This window comes from Lepisosteus platostomus, chromosome 14 (genome assembly GCF_059453375.1).
Source record: "Lepisosteus platostomus isolate fLepPlt1 chromosome 14, fLepPlt1.hap1, whole genome shotgun sequence".
Lineage (NCBI taxonomy): Eukaryota > Metazoa > Chordata > Actinopteri > Semionotiformes > Lepisosteidae > Lepisosteus > Lepisosteus platostomus.
The window spans coordinates 12,387,223-12,411,728 of NC_142624.1; the positions used below are offsets into that span (position 1 = coordinate 12,387,223).

Consider the following 24,506-nt stretch of genomic DNA (forward strand, 5'->3'; position numbering starts at 1 on the left):
AAAATCAAATAATTAATAACCTCATGTTTAGTTCTTCCAGTCAAAAAGTAGCAGAAGGGGGAGTCAAAACATGAAATAACGTCCATTTTTCACTGGCACCAGGAGTTCTGGAACTTGTGTTTGTGTAAGATGAGATCATTACTATTGGATGTGTTACTTGTACAAACAACTCTCCAAAGATTTTTTTTTGCTTGAGTTCCTAGGCCTGCTTACACCCCTCCTACTTCCAGTCCCTCCCTAGAGCTTCCTGAGACAGCAGCTGTGGCAGTTTTACATGGACAGGAGGGGCACACTGAGCTTTTGGTCAACAAGTACAAATAACTAACATGGGAATAAGCAAAAAATAGTTAATAGGGAAAAGACATGGCACCACCCACATTAAAACACAAAAAAAAGCCCTTAACAGGAGACAACACTCTCACCTAAATTAACAGATGAAGTACGTATTAGAAATGTATGTAAATTTCTAACGTGGACCAAAAGGCTCATAAACACAAGAACAAAATAATTATTTAAGTCTGGAAAATTTGGTAAGTAATTTTTCATATTTCATTGACTTCAGAAGATGTTAAGGGTATGGGAAGCATTCATGCAAATGACCTACCCTGGAAGGATAGCTAGAAAAGAAAATATACATATATATACAATATATACAATATACATAGTGTGGTTACCCTTAATTTCCAAATTACTGGCAAGTGGATTGATTGAGAATACCATAATACTTTAATCATGTATTTCACTATAATTGTATTAATTTTTTAAAAATCGCTATTAGTTTAAAATAGTAAGAAACGTTTTCTCAGTGCATGCATTTGAAAGACATTACTATTTGTTTTATTGACTTATGGAAGATAGTCAAAAATTTATGGAAGAGAATTAAATAGTAACAGGTATACTGCTTGCACTGGATAGATATAATAAGACATTAGTCTTCATGTATTATATATACATCAATTTTGAAACTACACATCAATTTTATGTTTTGCTGCCAGATTTTGAGCTTGCAATTTTTCTCAGTGAGAGTTGCATCACTCCTTCTACTGTCACAGCATGAAAATTGTCAAATAGCCTTAAGTATCACATTGTAAAGAAATTGTTTATGGTCTTTTATAAAAAATGTGATTCAAAATCTTTTTACTGTAGTGATAGAAGGATCGTAGAGGTCAGATACATAAATTGCTAATGAGGAATTTGAAACTGAGGGGGTGAATAAGTGAATAATTGGAAGTTCCAAACAAACATACAAAAGTAGCTAATTTTTTGCTTGTTAACTTTTGCTTCTGAACTGATTATGGTTTCCATGTTATATTATTGATTTAAATTAAGGGAGCATCTTGAAATAAATGTAACTACAATATATTTGAATTCTCTGAAATTAAAACCCACAAATGAAGATAAACAAACCAGATTTGGAATCCTGTATCTGAAAGAAGGCTAGCAATTTAATTACTATTATTTAAAACAGTATTTCATGCTGTTTGTCAATCATTAATATAATATAAAATATAATAATAATAATTATATTTAATAATATAGAAAAGAGTTAAAGATATATAGAGTTAACAATGGTTTGTGAAAGGTTAGACACTCCTTTTATTTGAACTTCTATGATCTTGGTGTGTGCAAGACCAAAGAAGAAAATGACATGTGCTGCTTCCTTTTCCACTTGCAGATATTTGAAACCAGAGTATAGCACAGTGTTCTCATTGCAAATATCTCTCCTTAGAGTCTCTCTGCAGCAGTCACAGACCAGCTGTCCATCTCAATCTGCACACACCCAGCTACACACTATGGCTGACAATACTAGCACACCAACCCTGTTAGACTCCACCATAACTTTCTCAGAGCCAACTTCTCCTTCTTCGAAGTTCTTTGGTGAGTACAGTTTATAATTGTATATGTATTGTATGTGTGTATTATATGTCTGTATCTACTCTCTATATTATCCTTTCTGGAGCTTTTAATATATTTGCAGACGTTTGTCTGTTTACCTGCATTTTTCAATATTGAGGATTTCTTTTTATATTCAACAAAGTTAGTGCAGAGCTGATTTCCTGCAGGAAATATCCAAATAGCATATGGCAGAATTAGCTGTTAATGCTAAAAGAACAAAATGTGATAAGTTCACATAAATACTGTGCATTATAATAAATGAAATAATATTTTTAAAAAGCTAATTAAAGAGTTACTACTACTTACAAAATATTGACTTTAAAATCTACAACTAATGTGAGGTATTTTTTTCATACAATGCTTTATTTATCCAGTTCACTATGGGAGAAATATGAAGACTTGCCTGTAGTATTATTCTATTTTTATTAGCATTTACAAATATCATGGATGTCTTTCACAAAAATGGTGCAAACTGAAACATGGAGAATATGATGTTAGATTTGAAATGTGAACATCATTAATTATACTGAATTGAACAACATGAAGTGTAGTGTAAACGTTTTTTAATTTACTAAAAGATATTAAACTTCCTAACGTGTAGAAAATATTGCCTTTCTCAATCTGTTGAAGAAGTTTTGAAACTTTTAAAGAAGTGTTTTGTATTTGTTTATAGAGACAAACAGTGTATTAGTTTCTACCAGCTGTTAAAACAAAGCAGGGCCAAAAACTGCATCCTGTTCTCTAAAATCTAGGCCAAACTAAAACAATTGTTCCTGGAACAACTTATCGTTTACTTAACACATAGTTCACTAACTAAAGTAAGCTGGATTGACAGGACAAAAAAAAAGTTATTATTTTTAGAAATATTTTAATAGGCAAATAACTTTGTTTTGTTTTATACAAAGGCTGTACTAGAAAGGCAGCTGCACCTTTTTAAAATGATTTCTTAATGAGAAAAGGTATTGTCAAATAAATTGTCTTCATGGTTTCTGCAAATAACTTGCCTTCCAAATTCATGAAAAATGTATGACATATGCTTAAAAAAAAGATTACGAAACCCCCTGTGTTAGCCAAAATGTCAATTTATGAAGTGCTGCAGAAAAAGAGCAACAACCCCCCCTGACAGCTGTAAGTGTCTCCATTGTCAGTTCTGGCAGCTAAATGTGACCGTCATTGGGGTGTCAGCTGAGGGAATGAACAGTGGAAATCTGCAGATGTTTGCATTGAGTAACTGGAATTTACTTAAAAGGCTACAACTATTTGTGAAAGAAAGGTCACAAGCAGCTTTACTTGTTTCTCTCAAAGCATTATGAGACCCTTTTCCAAAACAAAATCCCAAAGACTAGATTTCTTGACATTTCAAGTCTAAAACACTAAGCACTAATGCTTGTTCATCCTTTCATTAATAATAACTGCACATCATTGCTTCACAAGCATGAATATTGTGCCATGGTATAATACTGAATTATAACAGAATTTAGATCTGTACAATGCCTGGCCGCAGTCGCTGCATTTTGATCTTTTTTATTTGTGAAACACTTTTACATATTCAGTAAATGACAATATTATATATATATATATTTCACATTTTTATATAGAATAAATGTGCTTTAAATGACACAATTAACATTTTGGAACGTCAGAAAGTATTATGATTGAGAAAAGAAAAGTCTTTCATGTAAATGTGCAGGCAGTTAATTTCATTTATTTAATAATTATTAGGAAAAAAATACATTTTTATGAACTGGGGTCTGGGTGTCTCATTAACGCAGTTTGTATCGCACCTGCTCTTTATGTCAATACAGCTGATTAATTGCTCAGAAGTTTATGTTTCCCTAAAGCATTATTTGTCTTTAACTTTGCAGATTATTTATATACGGATACATCATTGAATCCTTTTATACCTCAAGTAGTATTGTTGCACTCTACTACAGCTTTTGGTACATAGTGCGTTCATTTCCTCAGCACTGCTAAAGTAACCTACTGTACAACCTGTGCTTAAATGTAAGACACATCCTTGCTCTGCCGTGGGACTACAGTTTATCTAACATACACTGAATTTCTGAAGTTCTAGAACAGTTAAAGAGAAAACAATCTACAGTATGTCAGGGATGAAACCTAGATCACCACTGCTGTTTATTACTGAAAACTCTAGTAACATGTTACTATACGTAATTTTGAAATTAAACCAGAACGTCTGTGAATTTCACTGCCCTACTCTTGTATGTATTCCTCAATGAGCAACACACAGATGGCTAAACATGAACCTCCTTGTCTCTCTCTGACACAGTGAAATCAAGTTCAAGTGAAAGTTTATTTGTCAATCCAGCCATATACAAATATACAGAGGATCGAGATATCGTTCGCTGGTGTGAATACAGACAAAACAATGACAAGACAATGTTATAGACAATGTAGACATAGACATTTCTGTCAGGGTATAGGTTACATAAAGTGCAATGTGCATAGTGCAATTTACTTTACAGGATTGTGCAAAGAATTGAGCAAATAATACATCAGAAAGTATGCCTGACATTAGGCAAAAAAGAACAAGGTTTCCAGATTTGGAGTAGGTGCAGTAGGTACCAGGATGTTGAGGAGCCTGACAGCCTGTGACAAAAAGCTGTTAGGTAGTTTGGTGGAGCTGGCCTGTACACTGCGATACCATTTACCAGATGGTAGGAGGGCAAAGAGGTTGCAGGAAAGGTGGGAGGGATCATCCACAATACTGGAGGCTTTGTGTGTGCAGCATTTGTGGTATATGTCCTGAATGGACAGAAGGGAGGTTCCATTGATGTTTCCTGCTGTATTGACAATTCATTGCAGGGACTTGCGGTCTGAGACCTTACAATTCCCAAACCAAACAATGATACAGTTTGTCAAGATGCTCTTGATGGTACCTCCATAGAATGTGGATAGTATGGGGGGGAAGGTTTGCCCTTCTCAGTCGCCACAGGAAGTGGAGACATTATTGTGCTTTTTTAGCTAGGGAGGTGTTGATGGTCCGAGTGAGGTCATATGTGATATGCACAACAAGAAACGTAGTACTTCTAGCTGTCTCCACACCGAAGCATTTGATGTGCAGTGGGGAGTGATCAGTGCGGGCCCTCCTGAAGTCAATTATCATCTGTTTTGTCTTATCAACATTGTTGTTTAAGCACCAGTCCACTAGTTTCTCCACCTCCTCTCAGTATGGTGCCTCATCGTTGTTATTAATGAGGCCCACCACTGTTGAGTCATCAGCAAACTTGATTATGTAATTTGCACTGTGCTTAGCAGTGCAGTCATGAGTCATCAGCGTGAACAGAAGTGGGCTGAGTACACAGCCCTGGGGGATTCTGGTGTTCAGTATCGTGGTACTAGAGACTTTGTTTCCAATCCAGACTGTCTGAGGTCTCTCGGTCAGAAAGTCCAGGATCTAGTTACAGAGTGAGGTTTTAAGGTCCAGCAGTTTCTGGGGGATGATTGTGTTGAATACAGAAACTGAAGTTAATGAACAGCATTCTTACATAAGTGTCCCTCATATCCAGAGGGGACAGGGAAAGGTGAAGGGCGAGAGATACAGCATCATCGGTAGGACGTTTGGGACGATACGTAAACTGGAAGGGGTACAGAGAGGTGGGGAGTCTGGACTTAATGTGACCCATGACTAGCCTTTCGAAGCACTACATGACAATTGGTGTGAATGCCACGGGGCGATAGTCATTGAGACAGGACACAATAGACTTCTTCAGCACTGGTATAATCATGGTGGTCTTGAAACATACAGGGATGACCACCTGGCACAGGGAGATATTAAAAATGTCTGTAAGAACATCAGCTAACTGTGCTGCACATTCCTTGAGCACGCGACCAGGTATATTGTCAGGTCCAGCAGGCTTACATGGGTTAACTTTTGCTAGTGTCTTCCTCACATCAGCTGCGAACAGGCAAAGCACCTGATCATTGGGAGGAGGCATGGTCTTTCTCGCAGGCAGTGTATTTAGTGCTTCTAATTGCGCATAAAAGTCAATCAGCACATCCAGAAGGGAGGCATCTCCGTCACTGGCACGTGGAGTAGTTAGAGGAAATGTTAGAAGAAAGTTATTTTATCCATTCATGGTAAGAGAGGGAACCTAGATAAAGACTGTAGGCCACCACTTCACTAATAGGAAAAGATATCCTGTGAAAGTGGTTATTGATTACTATTGAAAAATGAGCTGCAGGGAAAACAATAAAAATTGTGTTTTTGTCAAGGACAAGATCTATACAGATAAATCAATTAATTAATTTACACATTAAGTTCAACAGGCATTACAGAATTTGTCAATTCAGCAGCTTCCTGATGCTCCAGAAAAATCGTTGTACTTTTAAGAGCACACTAATTAACAGCGTCAACGTACGTGGACTACCACCAACCCTGTACTAGATGAAGTGGTTAGAAAATGGATGGATGTAATTCACATTTTCTGAGATCCAAAACAATATGATTTTTTACCCTGTGTTTTGTTTTAAGTACAGGATGTTCACCTTCTCACATTTTTAGTTAATTTAGCACAAACTCACCATTTACATATAAATATAAATAGTTTAAATCAAAATATACAGTACCATGTTCAAATATAGGCAAGTTAAAATGTAATAGGGCTTGAATAAACAAGCCAGCTTCATTGACCGTGTTCCCTGTAACACTTGTAAGTTGAAGCTTGGCAGCTAAATGTTGATAATAAATGCTGGGTTGTTTATTAATTCAGAAAAAAGTATTGGTGTGATTAATCCTTTTATGGTGGTATGTTTCAAAACAACTTTTATTTGAATGTGAATAGAGAACAAAATAAATGTCAGTGACAAAACAGGACAAGCATTAAAACCAAAATAAATAGAAATAGTAAAATAAATGCAAGTTAATATCTAGTTCCACTCTATTTTTTAATTTAGTTTAAATTCTGTGGTCAATGTTTTGTGGACAAATGTGTTTCCTTCCACGTTTTCTTTCTTTTAATACAGTGCAGAAAGACCAAACACTGAAAATAAATTAGGATATAGACACCCATCCTGTAGAGCAGAGTAAGAAGAATGTCTGTTTATCAGACGTTTACAGATTAAGCTGGAAGTAACCCTCAGCGGCCTTATCCTTTTGTATTAAACAAGATAAAATTCCATTTCACCAATCTCTTCACATTGCTAAAGAACCTAATTTTTTAAACAACATTCAACTTTTTCAGATGAACTCTGGATTTTACTTGGCAATTGCGCTTTGCTGTTTTTCCATTCCTCCTTTTTTGTGCTTTTATACCAGTGTTCTAATACTACAGTATTTCAACTCATACATATTAAGTTGTGGTTGATAAGGCCTGATAAGTTATTTTGCTAAAATACACAGACTTTTTGTTAACAAATGAAATATTTCCTTAAAAGTCAGACATATTCTTGAACATATTTTTATGTGGTTAATATCTTGTTATAAAAATAAAACAAAACTCTGTTAAATGTTATATTGCTTTGCACGTTCTTTGAGGTCTAATCTGTTGTAGAAAATGCTGGAATAATGTATTAAACATGCTACGTACTTGAACCATTTTTTTAAAGATCTGATCATTTTCTTGATGGTTATTTGGAAAATTGTACTCATGGAAATATTTTCAAATATCATTTAGAATTCAGGTCAGATTTGTTATTTCAACAATATTCTTTTATTGGAAAACTAAGATAAAGTGATGGTTATTAATTTACGATGGTACTAAAATGTATCCATTATATGTAAATAAAACTTACTGTGAGAGAATAAATATACTGTAATAGCATGTTTTAATAAATAATTCCTATATAGAAAAGAAAGAATGAACCATATTAATAAACTAATGATTTATAAATAAATGAAATTGGTCCTGCTATGACTGTGTGCATGTTTGTGTCTGCATTTGTCCTGCGATGGACTGGCATCCTGTCCAGGGTATATCCTGTCTTGTGCCGTTTGATTGCTGGGATAAGTTCCAGTTCCCCTGTGACCCTGTATTGGATAAAGCAAATAGAAAATGGATGAATAGGATTCCAACATGATCAGTAGCTGTGTATTTTACCCTTTAAAAGAAGGAAATTAAAGCAGATATTTGATCTATGAAATATAAATAACATTTTTATATCTATATTTATAAATAAAATATTTATATAATTTAATATTAAATGCCTATCTTGATCCAGTACTGCAGTGGCAGCTCAAGGGCAATATCTGCAAGGCCAGGAGAGGTCTGTTTTTGCAGAGAATTAGCTAGATGCTTTTATAGCAGTATCTAAAAGCCCTACCTATTCAGCAGTCAATTTAGATAATTGCAGTGGTCTTAATATTGTTTTTAATATTATCCATTCCTATCAAGGCTTCAGCATTATAAAGATGTGAATAAAAGTATTTTCAAAAAACCTTGTTGCTTGTTCAAAAGTACAGAGCACGACATTATTATCATCTTTAGTTGGATCAGTAAAGGCTATGTTTCAGTCTGAGTTCAACATTCAACATGCTTATAAAACCTCTGCCTTGTCTTATACAGGGATTTTAAAACAACAGTTTTAAAATTATGCTTGAAAACAATTAAAACGTATTCTTTAAAAAAGTTTAAAACTCAGTCTTTTAAAAGTTTAATTTTAATTTGCTTTTCCATCTTTTGAATTGCATTTTCTACTGTAATTGAGAGATCTGTCCATTGTCTATTTTCCTCAACTTAGGAACAAAAGCAGTAGAAGAGACCCTATTAACGCACAGTAGTAAAATATGAGGATCATTCCATTTCTGAGAGTCAAATGGATACAAATCACCCTGTCTGAGATAAATTATTAATTACCCCCGATAACCATTGCTCTTTTCCCAAAATAACAGAAAGGTAATTCTATGGTTCAGAAGTATACAAATCCCATTTTTCAGGAAGAAACAAATTTGTGGACCTTACTTCTATGTTATAAAACGATCAAGGTCTGGATGACCTGTTACATACATGTGACCTACCATGTGAAATTAAATACTTTTACATATTTGTAAATCTGTGTATGTAATAAACAAAATGTCTTAAGTGGAAAAGTTTTTTGTATCTATGATTTTCTGTTTGGCATTGTTACATCACAGATTTTATCATCTGCTCAATTATCATATTTGGACAGTTTCAGTTACATATTGACTTTTATTGATTAATATTGATTAACAGTTGCCAGTAATTTTCCATCATTTGTAACATGACAGTACAATATGAATATTATGCTGTTTAATATGATTTGGTTTTCTCAGTGTTTGAATGGGACAGTCTATTTTCATGATTAACTCTCTTTATGATTCACAAGTCCTCATATTGTGGTTTTTAATTACGATATTTATCATTTTTTGTACTTTTCCTAAAATAATGAGAATTATCATAGTTATCATAAAAATAAACCTATTATTATTATTATTATTATTATTATTATTATTATTATTATTTGTTGTCACCCAAAAGAGGCAGCAAAGAGGTGCATGTTTTCTGTCTGATCTGTGCAGGTATCCAAGAGACCGTAGCCTTAAGCCTGTGTCTATGTCTGTGAACCAGCAACCAGCACTATAAATAATGCTGCTAATACAGTAACATGGTCTTCAGCCCAGAGGCTTGTGAAAGAGCTGGAGTGGCTGGAGTCTGCAAACCCATAGTTTATTTGAAGATAAACAGCTTTTGCTGTGTTAGTGTTACTGTTTTGGTATTGGCACAGCACAGCATGCAGGAATGTAATGCAGCAATGATACTGGGAAACTGCAGCTTCTGTTGCTGTATTTGAAAAAATACAACCCGTGCTGTGTTAAAATGGCTGTTGCAGTATAAGGCTGTAATTGTAGCTGGTAAAGCTGGAATCTTTGGCCTGGAGGCTGGTTCAACTTCAGCCTGTGCAGAGGCAGAAGCTGATATTAAGGTCTTGTATCGCTCATGCTCTGATAACTTCTTTATGTTCATCTCTCTCATTTTTTAGTTTGCCATTCTATTTATGTGGGCTGGAGCAGGGTGCACAGCTTGGTTGATGGAATCCAGTCTCTTGTTAGCTGGGTGTCTGGTCTGCCATCTTAGGTAGAGGGAAAGCTTTAACAAAATCTCCTCAGGGACAGTAATGACCCTTGAGGACGTGGCTACTTTCAGTATCACAGGCGCTTCTCGGACATAAAAATTCTGCCTTTTTTATGACATTATTATTTAATATAGAACTTGCATGAGGCATATTGTTGATTTCTTCCTTAGTGTAAACCGGGGTAAAATATAAATCTAATACAGCAGCCATTTTCCGGTCATGATTTAAAACAGAGCATTTTAAACTCACTTGATATTGTGGGCCAGATTTGACCTATATGTGGGTCATACCTATCAGACCATAAATGCACCACAATAATCTAGTATTATTTATTTGCATGGTTTCATGTTTTGTGCTTTATTTTGTGTTTATTTTATAATGACATACTACAGATGCAGCCATTCAAAATGCGCAGGCGATACCGCATTATTTTGCGGTCTACCGCGAGTTACCGTAAATTCTCCTATAATACCGCAATTAAAATAATAGTATCCAGAATTCCCGCAAGGAGGTGCTAGTAAACCTCAACCTCTCATGTTTGAGATGTCGCCATCAAAGTCTTTAACGAAGATATTACTAATAGTATTAATAATGAATGACCTTGGACAAGCTGTAAACAAAGTATTCCCTTTGTCCACGTTCTTTTTTTCATTGACCGTCTTTGTAAAAGTAACACCATAGCATTTCGCAATCACGCATTTGTTTCCAATCATGCAAAGTACAGTAATTTTTGAGAATTGATTCACAATGCCTTTCACATGCTCATAAAAGAGATTGATTTAGGAACATAAACATATTACCGTATGCAAACTGTACTGTATACAGTATGTATATGTATATTTAATGTCTTAACTGTGCCCGTTTAAGTATTGAATATTTATATGGAATTTTACCACTGAAGGGAAATCTTAGTACCTGAGCAGAAAAAGAATAGGAGCATGTGAAGGCCATAAACGATATTAATTTTGGAACTTAAACATACAGTACAGTATATGGCTGGTCTCGGTACTTTATGTAAAGAAAACATACACACCAGTATTCCATTTCTCCCTAAACATTAAGCATCGAAGTCTTTAACTAACGTGATACCGGAGTCAACAAGCATACTTTTAGAATTTGATTAAAAGGGAATATAATATGGAATCGTGTATCTAAAGAAATTAATAATGATATAATTATATTCATGTACCGCAACACAAGAATAGTACACGCTGTACATTGTCTGTCGATAATGTTTCTGTAGTGCTTTTTCAGCACTCTACAGGTGACTTTGCCGGTGGCGCTGCGGGTTAGGTTCCTGACTCCCACGTCACACGGTCTGTGATTGAATCCCACTGGATTTTTTTTAACAAACATTTCTTTGAAAAAATGAAAAGTTTCCTTAGTCAGAGATTAATTAAAACCTCACTCGCACCAAACAAATTTATATTTCTAAATATCACAACATGATCGAATTTAAGTCATTTTAATAACAATGAATAGTCACCTAGGCATTACAATATTAACATTTATATTGATTTAAATCGCGTTTAAATCGCCTTTATTTAAAACCCATAAATAAAGCTGATACTGTTTTGACTTTTAATTATTTAAAACTGTATTACAGCAGCACACTGGACAATGCAACGTAAATCACTATCTTTGTCTTCTGTGTAATAATCTTCACCTCTCTGTCCAGCAAATTAACAATAGTAATAATAATGAACTTTATTGTATATGGCGCCTTTAAAGGTGGCTCCTCAAAGCGCTTTACAGGTTAAAAACAATAACAACAATACTGTTAGGCTGGGCAAACGATTTTTTTTTTTAGAAATACAAAATGAGATATAATGATGTGTTCCGGCTTAGACATTAACGAAGAGCATAACACGTGGGCGGCGTAGAGGTCGGCTCTGGCTTTCCCGTCTACTGTATACACTGCAAGTACAACCCCCTCTCTGCAGGAGTGCTGGCTGTGACGAATTAAACCGGTTTCACAGGTATTTTCAAAGTAGAAGGAGGCGAGATTTCCAGCGAAAGACACCTCCCCCCCTCAAAAACCCAGTAAGTACAGTACTTACTAGTTAAAGGCTAGGCTCCTCAATGAAATCGCTTTAACATGCTAATGCGTTGGTGTAACAGTCCGGGCGTGGCAAGCTTCTAATTTCAACCCGACTACGGCGAAAAGAACCCTTCTTTCATTAGAAGACAATGAACATATTTTAGTCCTGAATGAATTAATAGCAAACATGGTTTACATAAAAGACATTTTTCCAAGAAAGTTTAGGCTTTGTCACTAATGAAACCACTAAATAAAGACATAAATATAAAAATCTTAAGATTTTTAAAATACATGACTTTGCTAAAATTTATTTGAAAATAAAAACGATTAAAAACGCCAGGGGAGAGAGAGAACAGGGGAGGGATGTTGGTTTTGCATAAGGGGCGGGGCTATGGAAATTAGGTCTGTTTGGGAATGTGGAGTTACATGTTCTGGCTGTTTGTGAATTATCGTTGTTGAGTATGGAGTGTTGAGGTATTGATTTTGTGTAATGCTTTATGTTGAAAATTGAGGTGGATTTTGTTTATGATAAAGAGGATAAACTGGGATGGGAGGAGGGTTTGGTTTTGCGTAAGGGGCGGGATTATGATAATTGGAGGAATTTGCGAGAGTATAATGGTTTGATATATTTGATTTTGTATTGTGGTTGTTATCTATGTTTTTGGTTGGTATTATGTTTATATGGTTGTTTTTGTTGGTTGGTTGTTATTATGGTTATTAATAATACGATCTATATTTGAAATCTGAGCCTAAATAAAAAGAAAAAGCAAGTGATTAGGTTTATGAGCAATCTAATTACTTATTCGTTTAAAATGCTATATAAAATAAAGTTTATTATTAATTTGCTGGACAGAGCGGTGAACATTATTATGCATAAGACAAAGATAACGATCCTGATCAGTTTAGAAATTTGTGTACGCTGTAAGGTTTTTACTTCTTAAATTTTTAAAATACACGTTTCGAATAGAAAGAAATCCTCTTCCTGGTACAGTGCTGTATGTATAGCAAACCAGCACATCTTTTTTCTCCAATCAGAGGGGTGTCAGATGGTGTCAGCCAATCACCATTCTGAAGCCTTACCATAATCTCTGGTATGGGGAGACCCCAGAATTCTGTCCCATAGTTTAGACAGATGATAGATACTTTTATTGATCCCGTGAGGGAAATAAAGTAAATCATTTTCATTTTAGGAAATTATTAAACGCTTGGTTAAAAGCAAAGGAGAATGTCTGTTATAGTGGACATAAAAACAAGAGTTCACTGGCATTATATCCTAGAAGACACAGACCGGCGCCAGACCGGTAAAATGCCTGATGAACTAGGGATTGGACAGTTTCCAAGTGCTTGTACAATCAATGGAAATGTTCAAATAAATGTGCAAAAGACATAAACAAAATAATCATTTATTTCTTTATCATATTGGCTAGCTAATGTCCTCTCTTTGCTAGTTAGTGACTGTGTTTCTGCGTTGGGTAGCAACGGGTGACTGTTCTCAGGCGGATGATGTAAACAGCTTAATTTTCGTGTTAAATAATTTTTAAAAATTAAATTTCATTCTATACAGCAATCGCATATTTGGATACCGTTTCATAAAACTTTCATGCTTAAAATGTTTAGGGAGAAATGGAAGACTGGTGTGTATTTTTTCTTTAAACTATCAAGACCAGCCATACACAGTACAGTTTATGTACATACAGTAATGTTTATGTTCCTAAATTAATATCGTTTATGACCTTCAGATGCGTTATGCTCCTCTTCTTTTTATGCTGAGCTACTAAAATTTCCCTTTAGTGGTAAAATTCCATATAAATATTCAAAACTAAGCAGATTAAAATGTGCACAGTAAAGAGATTAAATTATTAAATCTTTTCACTACCAACCAATGCACCATGAGTGCCCCTGTCGGTCATTTTGGCCAGCCAATCACTTACCGCGGTGCCCTCCGGTGCCCTGCGGTGGCTTGTGGGTAGGTTACTGTACCGCGGGTTTTTACCGCGCATTTTGAATGGCTGCATCTGTATGTATTGTGGTGTCTCCGTGGGAATAGATAAATGTTATAAGTACGAAAGTACTCACACCACAAACTCCATTGTTCCATTGTTCTTAGCGAGAGTTCTTACCCAAATCGAGAGAAGGAAAGGAAAAAAAATAAGTCAACTTTTTATTTCCACAAATCATAGTCACGATCAGCGGGTGCCCACATCCTCCACCAATTGTGGTGTCTCCGGGGGAATAGATAAATGTAATAAGTACGAAAGTACTCACACCACAAACTCTTCTTTTATTTTCGTGAGGTTTCCTCCTTTTCTTTCATTCGTCCGTCTTCCAAACCAGTCCGTAATCCGTTTTCTCTGTCCTTGTTCAGTCCGTGTTCCAAAAGTTTGTATAATCCAACAAATCCACGCCAAGTCCTAATCATAAGCCGTATACCATTATCCTTCATTTATTCCGAAAATCCGTCGTCCTAAATTCTTTATTAATTCCAACCAAACTCCACTATCTTCTCCAAAATGCATTCACCTACTGGCTTCCGCGCCGGTTCACTGTTTCCGGGGCATATATATTTTGTTTCCTGATGCGACCCACCTGTGTCTCGTTGTCTTTCAGACTGAGCCCTTTCCATCTGCGGGTCATCTGGTTTCTCTTAGCTGCCATCTTGGTCAGGTCTAAGTCAAGTATAGTGAGCAGATCGTTCCTAAAATACCTGTCCTGGATGATCGTTCCTCTGGTCCTCTTACATACCCTCCCCCTGAGATCAGCCCCTTCCTCGGGCTGTCTGAAAAAGAAGCAATGCATTCGGGAGAGGGCATCGACATTACCTTGTTTTCTTCCAGGTCTATAAACCATTTGGAACTGAAACCTCTGGAGACTAAGGCCCCATCGCATAATCCAATCATTTTTGTCCATGTTCCTTAACAACCAGGTTATTGGCGCATGGTCAGTATACAAGATGAATCGTCTTCCCAAGAAATAATATTTTAAATAGTCCAGGGCCAATTTTATCGCAAGACATTCCTTTTCGATTGTGGAATAATGTTTCTCCGCGGGGCTTAATTTACGGCTAATATACAAAATGGGGTGCTCCAATCCTTCAATTTCCTGTGACAGTATGGCTCCAATACCAGTGTCAGATGCATCAGTTTGTACCATGAATGTTTTGTTAAAATTAGGTACCTGTAAAACCGGCTGAGATGACAAAGTCCTTTTTAGTTCTTGAAAGGCCCTCTCTTCCCTTTCTGTCCATTTTATTTTTTCAGGACAACTCGTCTTTGTTAAGTCGTGCAATGGGGCGGTAATGGAGGCAAATCCTGAAATGAATCGACAATAGTATCTTGCTAATCCCAAAAATGTTCTTATTTGCTTCTTTGTAGAAGGTTTAGGCCAGTTTCTAATTAACTGTACCTTCTGTTCTTGTGGCATGATCATTCCCCTCCCAATCGTATAACCGAGATAATTGGCTTCCTGGGTACCTAGACAACATTTTCTTGGATTAGCAGTTAATCCTGCTTTCCGCAAAGCTCCGGTTACTGCTCCCAAGTGTATTAGGTGTTGTTCCCAAGTCGTGCTATGAATTACGACGTCATCTAGGTAGGCAGCCGCAAAATCTCGATGAGGTCTGAGTATGCGGTCCGTTAATCGCTGAAACGTAGCAGGAGCGCCGTGTAAACCAAACGGAATGACCTGATACTGGTATAGCCCCTCCGGGGTGGCAAACGTGGTCTTGGCTTTAGCTTCTTCGGGTAGGGGTACTTGCCAATATCCCTTCGTAAGGTCTAGCGTACTGATATATCGGGCGTTACCTAATTGCTTGATTAGCTCATCTTTACGACGCATAGGGTATGCGTCAAACAACGAGATCTCATTTAATCTTTTGAAGTTATTACAGAACCTAATAGTTCCGTCTGGCTTTGGTATCAGTACTATGGGACTAGCCCACTCGCTATGGGATTCTTCTATTATCCCCATTCTTAAATTTTTTTCTACTTCTTCCTTAATTAGTTTCCTTTTTGCTTCAGGTACTCGATAGGGGGCCAACCTTACCCTTTTTCCTGGTTCTGTGATAATCTTATGTTGAATGAGGTGGGTTCGACCAGGACTTTGGGAAAAAACATCCTTGTTTTGTGACAGGAACTCTTGTAATTCTTGCTTCTGCGCCGGAGCCAGGTCCCCCACGGTGACGGCACCCATCTATTCTTCCAAAGGATCAGGGGAGAACTGGGTGAGCAAAACTTCTGCACCATGCCATCTCTTTAGTAAATTCAAATGGTATATTTGATGCTGTCGTCGTTTGTCAGGTTGCTTAACTTTATAAGTGTAGCGGTGAGGCTTATTAATAAGGCAGAATTAAGTGTTTCTGAGCTTTCCCAAATTAGGCCTAATTTCTCTGTTCATCTCTGTGGTGCAGCCACAGAGAAAGAATTCATGCAAGCTGATTTAAGATGTTTTCTTGTGATAAGAAACCAGCTCCCAAAGGGAGATGCACTTAGCTAAGCCTGGCTATCATGATCAATGGTCATCCATTGGCGCCTATCTGTCTAGGGAGTGCGAGTTGGACATCTGGATTGCATTCCTAAGTGTCAGGAGTAAGTGACTCATATCTCACCTTGATCAACCAATCAGGGACTGGTAGGGCCGAGTAACCCACGTGGGACTCTGATGCCCATGGAACTTTCAGCCAATCAATGAGCTGAAGTTCCTCCAGGTAAAAACGGGCAGCACAGAGATTCAACAAGATTCAGAAGGGATTCTGGAGAGGATTCTGTGGACTGTTCTAAAGGGAATTCAAAGGAGAATTCCAGGGCAGGACGGCCCAGGAGCAGAAGGCTCCCAAGGGCAGGACATCCTCGCAGCGCGCCTCCTGACCATCCTGAGACTCAGCCCGGACAACCATGGAACGGCCAGTGTGTCCGAGTGCCAGAACTTTCCTTTGTTCTAAGAGTCTAGAGTGGAGGTTGCCAGAGAGTAACCAGCAGCAGGCCTCGTGAACAGGTCGGAATTGTGGACAGCTGAATCACTATTCAGAACTAGCTCTTCATTAGGAACGAACCGGTCCTCTTCCTGACTTGCTGGGACCCACAGTCATCTTTTCTCCTGTGCACAAACTTTGCTAGTTAAAGCCAGCACTAACTAGCCGGTCAGTGAGCATCAGCAGCGCACCGTCGCAAGCCGCACAGCACAGCCTGGCACCGAGCCAGAGAGCGCGGATTGGACAGCAACAGCCTGCAACTGTTTCTTTGTGCCCGCAGGAGATCTGAATCCCCAAAGATTGGATGAGTATTCAACTTCAATGCATTACAGCTCAAGAATTCAATTGTTATCCCAACCAGTTGATATCAATTTAATTCCTAAGAGTTATGTACTTGTTTCGAGTATCTAATGTAGAAGTTATAACCAAGTTCATTTATGAAACGGTCTTAATGAATGATATACTGAACGTATGTCCTCTTGATATATGTAACACTTCGTAACTGATTGAATATATATCTTTTGTATTCAGATAACCCTCTCGATAAGATCTGTTAGTTTAAGGCATATTCTATGTATTAATAAATGTATCCTCGTGTATTAGTACCTGTGTGAGTGCGTTGTTTGAGTTATGTCGCATGGTTGGACTCTAAAGCCATCAAAAGAATCAACTTTGTGATTTACTGCTACAATTAATAATTGTCTCAGTAAATGCCCAAACCCTACAGAACTGGTGCCTTCAGAGAGCCACTAACATTACATATTTGGCGTCCCTGAAACGGCTATGAATCACTACATATTTGGCGTCCCTGGGTGGGCGTGGCAAGACTGAAATGAGTCAGCCAAGCGAATAATTCATATAAAACGCCGCGGGTTTCATACACGACAATACAGTGTGCTGAAAGCCGAAAGAAAAAAAAGTTCCCCTTGCTCTTTAAGCAGTGCTTGATTGTTTTGTGATCTTTTGCGATCTACCGGGTTGATTGCATACTTGATCTTGTGGTTTTCTGTGGTAAAACTGTAATTTCGTACTTAAAAGTAATACTCTTTAAGTTTAACGATGGTTGCAAAAAGGTCTGAATTCGAGTCGCTATTAAGCACTCTCTCTAGCAGCGACAGGTCTGACCACGATCTCTTCCATATCTCCGTCAGCGGAGAAGCTAGAAGGATAAATCTCCATTCTCTGAGAGAGCTAGCGAAGGACATAGAGAGATTTGACCCGGCAGTGTCAGAGAATAATATCGAGAGTTATATTCAGGACCTCAGGTATAACCTGCAGTACCTGCCAAACGCCACAGAACAGGAGAAAGTGTTTCTGGTCAGGAAAACTACCAGCAGAGCTGTACATGAGTGGATGGCTAGGCAGATGAAAGAAGTCTGTAATGATTTTGAGCAGCTGTGTCAAGCACTTATCGAAGAATACAGTGCGTTTATTGACCCGACTGCTGCGATAGCCGCCGCTCTTAACATTAAGCACGAGAGAGCAGAGTCCCCTCGCGAATATTACGAGAGACTTAGACGAACTTATTTTGCAGGGCGAAATGATGAGGGTTGCGAAGAGAACACACATTTCAAGGGTTTATTCATTGTGAATCTCCACCCATCAGTCAGAAAGATGATCTTAATGCATACAGATGCACAGACCATGAAAATGACTGATATTAAGAGATTCGTGCAGAAAGCCTGGGAGTATGATGTCCAAAGTCGCTCTGAGCAAAAAGCTGTTAAAGCGACTGTGTTCGCCGTCAGAGCCAGCAGGGTTAACTCCCTCCTGCTCGAAGGAGCACAGGTTCCTGAGCTGGCTAAGCCCCGTTCCAAAGCACTCACACAGGACCGCACCCAGCGTCCTAAGTGCCATGAGAACACCGGGGGAGGGAAAGGGCTAGATAAAGCTGAACAAAAGCATTCAGTAGCCGCCCGCCTGGCCAGGCTTGAACAAGCTTTATTAGGACAGGGACAACCGCTCCCCAAGGCTGCCGGAAGCGTGAATGAGCTGATACTCTCCACTGGAGGAGGCGGAGACCCGCCCCCTCTCCCTCCCTCAGTCTATCTGATTGAGCGGAAGGGTTCCTGCCTGGATGAATTCAGCCACTCCCAAGTGAGTGCTGACTCCACCCCTGAAGTCACAGAGCAGGCAGTAAAACGCAGAGGAAAAGCAAGAAGCTTTTACCTCAAGGCTGCCATGGGAGATGTCTTACCCAGTGAGACACTGATTGACACTGAGGTTGAAAGGTGTTTGATGTCACACGGCAAGCTCAAACGGGTAGAAAAAGAAAAGGGCATGCGACTCAGAGAGGAACCTTTGGTGGATCACCAGAAAGGCAAAGTGTGGAAACAGGTCAAGGCTCCTAAGTCTTCTGTACAGAAGGAAAGGGGGGCCAAGAGGCAGACTGTGCTCACACAGTGCCCACCGAACACAGAAGCCCATGCGGAGATTCCTTCTGTTCCCTCTGGACAAGAAATAAAAATATTTTCTTGTTCCCCGAATATACAGGGAAGTCGTGTCCCGGCCGAGGTCTCAACAGCCTCCCTGCCACAGGAGCGGTGCTCCAAGCAGCCGCCTGATCCACCAGGTAAAGCACACACCTTTTACATCCCTAAAGAGGAGCAGATCTCCCCACCTGGCGATGAAAAGGAGCTTTCCCTGTGCACCCTGGCACCCAAGAGGGGTCAGGACCACCACCCCGCAGTGGTGGAAAGGATCCAGATGGCAGGAGAGCAGGTTGGTGATGTAGCCCTCACCCTTAGCCCTGAGAGGTCCTCTATTAGTGAGGATCTGCTTGAGCAGCTGTCAAAGGGCCACCGCCAGGTGCCCCTGGTGCAACATTCACAGGTTAGACAGGAGGTCCAGCTGGACGCTGAGACTACTGCGCTGTGGACACACCTGATCCCAGATGCCGATTCCCTCTGCTTTGACCCAGGGAACCTGCAGTCAGGTAACATTATTTCTCACGACTACCAGGTAGTGAGTGAGACTGACCTGATTGTTCCTGCCTCAACGGCAGGGTTTCCAACACACCCAGTCCCCCAGAAGGGACAGGGAATGAAAGCCGAGCCGGTTTTCTTACAGCCACCAGCTCAGTCTGTCAGTCTGAGTCTGACCAACAGTGGTTCAGCCAGACTGGAGCTGGATGGTCAAGTCACCCGCCTGCCAGTGCAGGACATCACAAAGAGAGGTGTCAGAATCCCCGCCTGCACTGACATGGGCCTGGTGAGTGATAGTAAGTTCAAAGACAGTGAACTAGCTATCCCAGTGCTGGGGCAGCTCCCTGAACCCCTAGCGAGGGAAGGGGGGAGCGAGCAGGTGTCCTACACCTACCCCCAGCAAACGATTGGAAACATGCCGATAGAGGGATTCCTCAATCAGGAAGTGTGCAGGGTGGACCTGAACAGTGAGAATAGGATAACAATCCCAGATCACTCAGGTGCTCCAGATGACCACTCAGCCGAGGGTCAGGCATGCTCCACCACTGCACCACCCCCTGCAGGGTTCCTAGAGCACAGGCATGAACAAATCGAAAAAGCAAATGCCCTGGAAAAGGAGGAGCAGCATCAGCAGCTGCGTCAGATCTCCCCAGATTTCCAGGATGTTGGTGCCCAAGATGCCACATGGCATACTGAGAAAGACACCATGTACACGCTGCACCAGCTTAGAAAGGCAACAGTCACTCAGAAGGAGATGACTGGGATCAGCCACCCGAAAAGACTTTTGGGAGGACTGATTGCTGCCGCCACTGTTGCACGTTTGCTTTTTCTGGTAGGTTTGTGTGCTACTGGCACTCTCACCCTGACTGCCCCAAGAAGGCAGGTGTCAGAGAGGCCAGAGGGTAGTGACAGACTGTATCGACAGCAGCAAAAGTTGGAAAGCTTAGGGAAAACCCTACAGGCAACTTCCTATGCAACAGGGTTAAACCTTATTCCCCAAACAGTGGACATGATTGTTGGTGTTATACAGTGGGTTTATGCTTGTGTGCAACAGGCCAGAATGTTGAAACAAGACCTGTTAAGGGAGTTTAGTGCCACTGTGGCCAGTCTAGCCATGGCACAATTCCCAACCCACTTGATTCCACTCTTCTCAGTAGAGGAGTATGTGACATTAACCCCATCGCTCATAGCTCACCCAGAAGGCAATCCAAGATTGAATTCGGTTCCAAATCTTGAGATGGGTATGGCTACCAAAGCTATCCATTGGCTGTGTCTAAACGATTCACCAATGAAGGGTGTAAAGCTACTAACGGGCAGAGGGAGGTTAATGAACCCCATGAAGAGCAGGTGGGAAGTAAATGGCTGGTCAGCACACCACATTTAACTGACACTATGACTTGTGACAGGCATGATACAGCTACCGCAATGCAGCTACCTAATCAAACAGTTTTCCTGCAAGTTCCCGAGGAGGCCACAGTGTTCTTGAACTTAATACTGTACGGTCTGGAACCAGACAATTTAAGACCAAACTTGAGGTCGTGGATGCCTTCAGATGCCACACTAAGGATTTGGATAGAAATCCAAGAAACAGTAAGCCCTGAAGAGGTACAGGTAGTTAGTTTGCTTTAATGGAACAAACCTCCAAACCACCCTAGCAGATACCCAACACAGGTGTTGTGGTTTATCGGGGGGGCTGGGAACAGGAACTGTTGTTATTGTAACACTACTGCCGGGTAGCTGGATCATGACTGACAGTGTACTCTGAATGCTGTATTCTCGCATCAAGATGTACTCTGGGTAGCATGAATGAGTCAAAGGTAGCATGTCAAAAGAAAGGAAGTGACTTCTCCCCAAATATCTACTACAGAGGTATCAGATATTGACAGTGAGCTTCCTGATGTGTAATTCCTAGACTTAGATAATGTCTCCTACCGTGTTTATACATACTCCAGATGTTATTCATCCTGTTTGTATCCAATGCTGGTTCCGGTATGAATTCTCGAGGAGTAATGTAGACATTTAAGGTTAATGTTCTAATGACAAGGGACATCACTTAACTCTGTTTTGTTTTGAAGGCAACAACGCCTCAGGACCTCGTGGCCTTCAAAAAGGGGGGATATGTAGCGGTGAGGCTTATTAATAAGGCAGAATTAAGTGTTTCTGAGCTTTCCCAAATTAGGCCTAATTTCTCTGTTCATCTCTGTGGTGCAGCCACAGAGAAAGAATTCATGCAAGCTGATTTAAGATGTTTTCTTGTGATAAGAAACCAGCTCCCAAAGGGGGATGCACTTAGCTAAGCCTGGCTATCATGATCAATGGTCATCCATTGGCGCCTATCTGTCTAGGGAGTGCGAGTTGGACATCTGGATTGCATTCCTAAGTGTCAGGAGTAAGTGACTCATATCTCACCTTGATCAACCAATCAGGGACTGGTAGGGCCGAGTAACCCACGTGGGACTCTGATGCCCATGGAACTTTCAGCCAATCAATGAGCTGAAGTTCCTCCAGGTAAAAACGGGCAGCACAGAGATTCAACAAGATTCAGAAGGGATTCTGGAGAGGATTCTGTGGACTGTTCTAAAGGGAATTCAAAGGAGAATTCCAGGGCAGGACGGCCCAGGAGCAGAAGGCTCCCAAGGGCAGGACATCCTCGCAGCGCGCCTCCTGACCATCCTGAGACTCAGCCCGGACAACCACGGAACGGCCAGTGTGTCCGAGTGCCAGAACTTTCCTTTGTTCTAAGAGTCTAGAGTGGAGGTTGCCAGAGAGTAACCAGCAGCAGGCCTCGTGAACAGGTCGGAATTGTGGACAGCTGAATCACTATTCAGAACTAGCTCTTCATTAGGAACGAACCGGCCCTTTTCCTGACTTGCTGGGACCCACAGTCATCTTTTCTCCTGTGCACAAACTTTGCTAGTTAAAGCCAGCACTAACTAGCCGGTCAGTGAGCATCAGCAGCGCACCGTCGCAAGCCGCACAGCACAGCCTGGCACCGAGCCAGAGAGCGCGGATTGGACAGCAACAGCCTGCAACTGTTTCTTTGTGCCCGCAGGAGATCTGAATCCCCAAAGATTGGATGAGTATTCAACTTCAATGCATTACAGCTCAAGAATTCAATTGTTATCCCAACCAGTTGATATCAATTTAATTCCTAAGAGTTATGTACTTGTTTCGAGTATCTAATGTAGAAGTTATAACCAAGTTCATTTATGAAACGGTCTTAATGAATGATATACTGAACGTATGTCCTCTTGATATATTTAACACTTCGTAACTGATTGAATATATATCTTTTGTATTCTGATAACCCTCTCGATAAGATCTGTTAGTTTAAGGCATATTCTATGTATTAATAAATGTATCCTCGTGTATTAGTACCTGTGTGAGTGCGTTGTTTGAGTTATGTCGCATGGTTGGACTCTAAAGCCATCAAAAGAATCAACTTTGTGATTTACTGCTACAATTAATAATTGTCTCAGTAAATGCCCAAACCCTACAGAACTGGTGCCTTCAGAGAGCCACTAACATTACATATTTGGCGTCCCTGAAACGGCTATGAATCACTACATAAGTGACCGGACCCATTTTTTCCACCACCTCATAAGGCCCCTGCCAGGAGGCCAGGAATTTACATTCCGAGTCGGGACCAATAGCAATACTTTGTCCCCTGGCTGAAATTCTCGCACTATAGCTCCCCTATCATAAATCTGCTGTTGCTGCGCCTGGGCCTTCTCCAGATTTTCCCTCACAATGGGAACAACAATGTTTAATCTTTCCCTCATTTGTTCCACATGTTCAATGACAGTCTGTAATGGTGAAGGTTGATGCTCCCAGGACTCTTTGACCAGGTCTAATAATCCCTGTGGTCTCCGAGCGTATAATAACTCAAAAGGAGAGAACCCAGTCGAGGCCTGCGGTACTTCTCAGATAGCAAACATTAGATGAGGGAGCAATTGATCTCAATTTTTGCCATTCTTTTGCATGGCCTTCCTCAGCATGCTTTTCAGGGTTTTATTAAAGCACTCCACTAGTCCGTCTGTTTGCGGGTGATAAACAGAGGTTCTGATTTGATGAATACCCAAAAGCTTACTTAGGTCCTGCATGACCTTTGACATAAAAGGAGTCCCTTGATCGGTTAAGATCTCCTTAGGGATTCCCACTCTAGAGAAAATGTGCACTAACTCTCTAGCTATGTTTTTGGCCGTAGCTGCCCTTAGAGGAATGGCTTCGGGGTACCTAGTGGCATAGTCCACTATCACCAGTATATACTGATGTCCCTTTGTAGTTTTAATCAGGGGTCCATACCAATCCGCTCAAAAGGAGTATCTATTATTGGGAGGGGAATCAGAGAGTTTTTATAATAAGGTTGTGGGGCAGTTTTCTGATAGGCTGGGCATTCCCGACAATATCTTTCTATGGCCTTGTATATTCCGGGCCAGAAAAATCTAGAAAGTAGTCTTTCGGCCGTTTTCTTCACACCCAGGTAACCTCCCAAGAGGTGGCTATGGGCCAAGCTAAGGAGTTTCGACTGGTAGGCTCGGAGAATGAGGTTGCTCCACTTCTACTTGTCCTCTCTTCAGGACCTGATAGAGGAGATTGTTTTTTACCATAAAATAAGGGTAATTCA

The 24,506-nt window shown here is 39.9% G+C and overlaps 1 protein-coding gene across 2 annotated transcripts in view; it reads left to right on the top strand.

The window, feature by feature from the left end:
* Positions 1–255: 255 nt before the first annotated feature.
* The window catches only part of gypc (glycophorin C (Gerbich blood group)), a 65,595-nt gene continuing 41,344 nt past the window's right edge, over positions 256–24,506 (top strand). The window contains exons 1-2 of one of the 2 annotated variants that reach the window (XM_088607193.1): positions 256–530; positions 1,730–1,878. In XM_088607193.1, coding sequence (XP_088463319.1) covers positions 1,794–1,878 — 85 coding nt within the window. In that variant the 5' untranslated portion in view covers positions 256–530; positions 1,730–1,793. Of the gene's footprint in view, positions 531–1,729; positions 1,879–24,506 lie in introns of those variants that run through there. The other variant, XM_088607192.1, reaches the window with a different exon arrangement.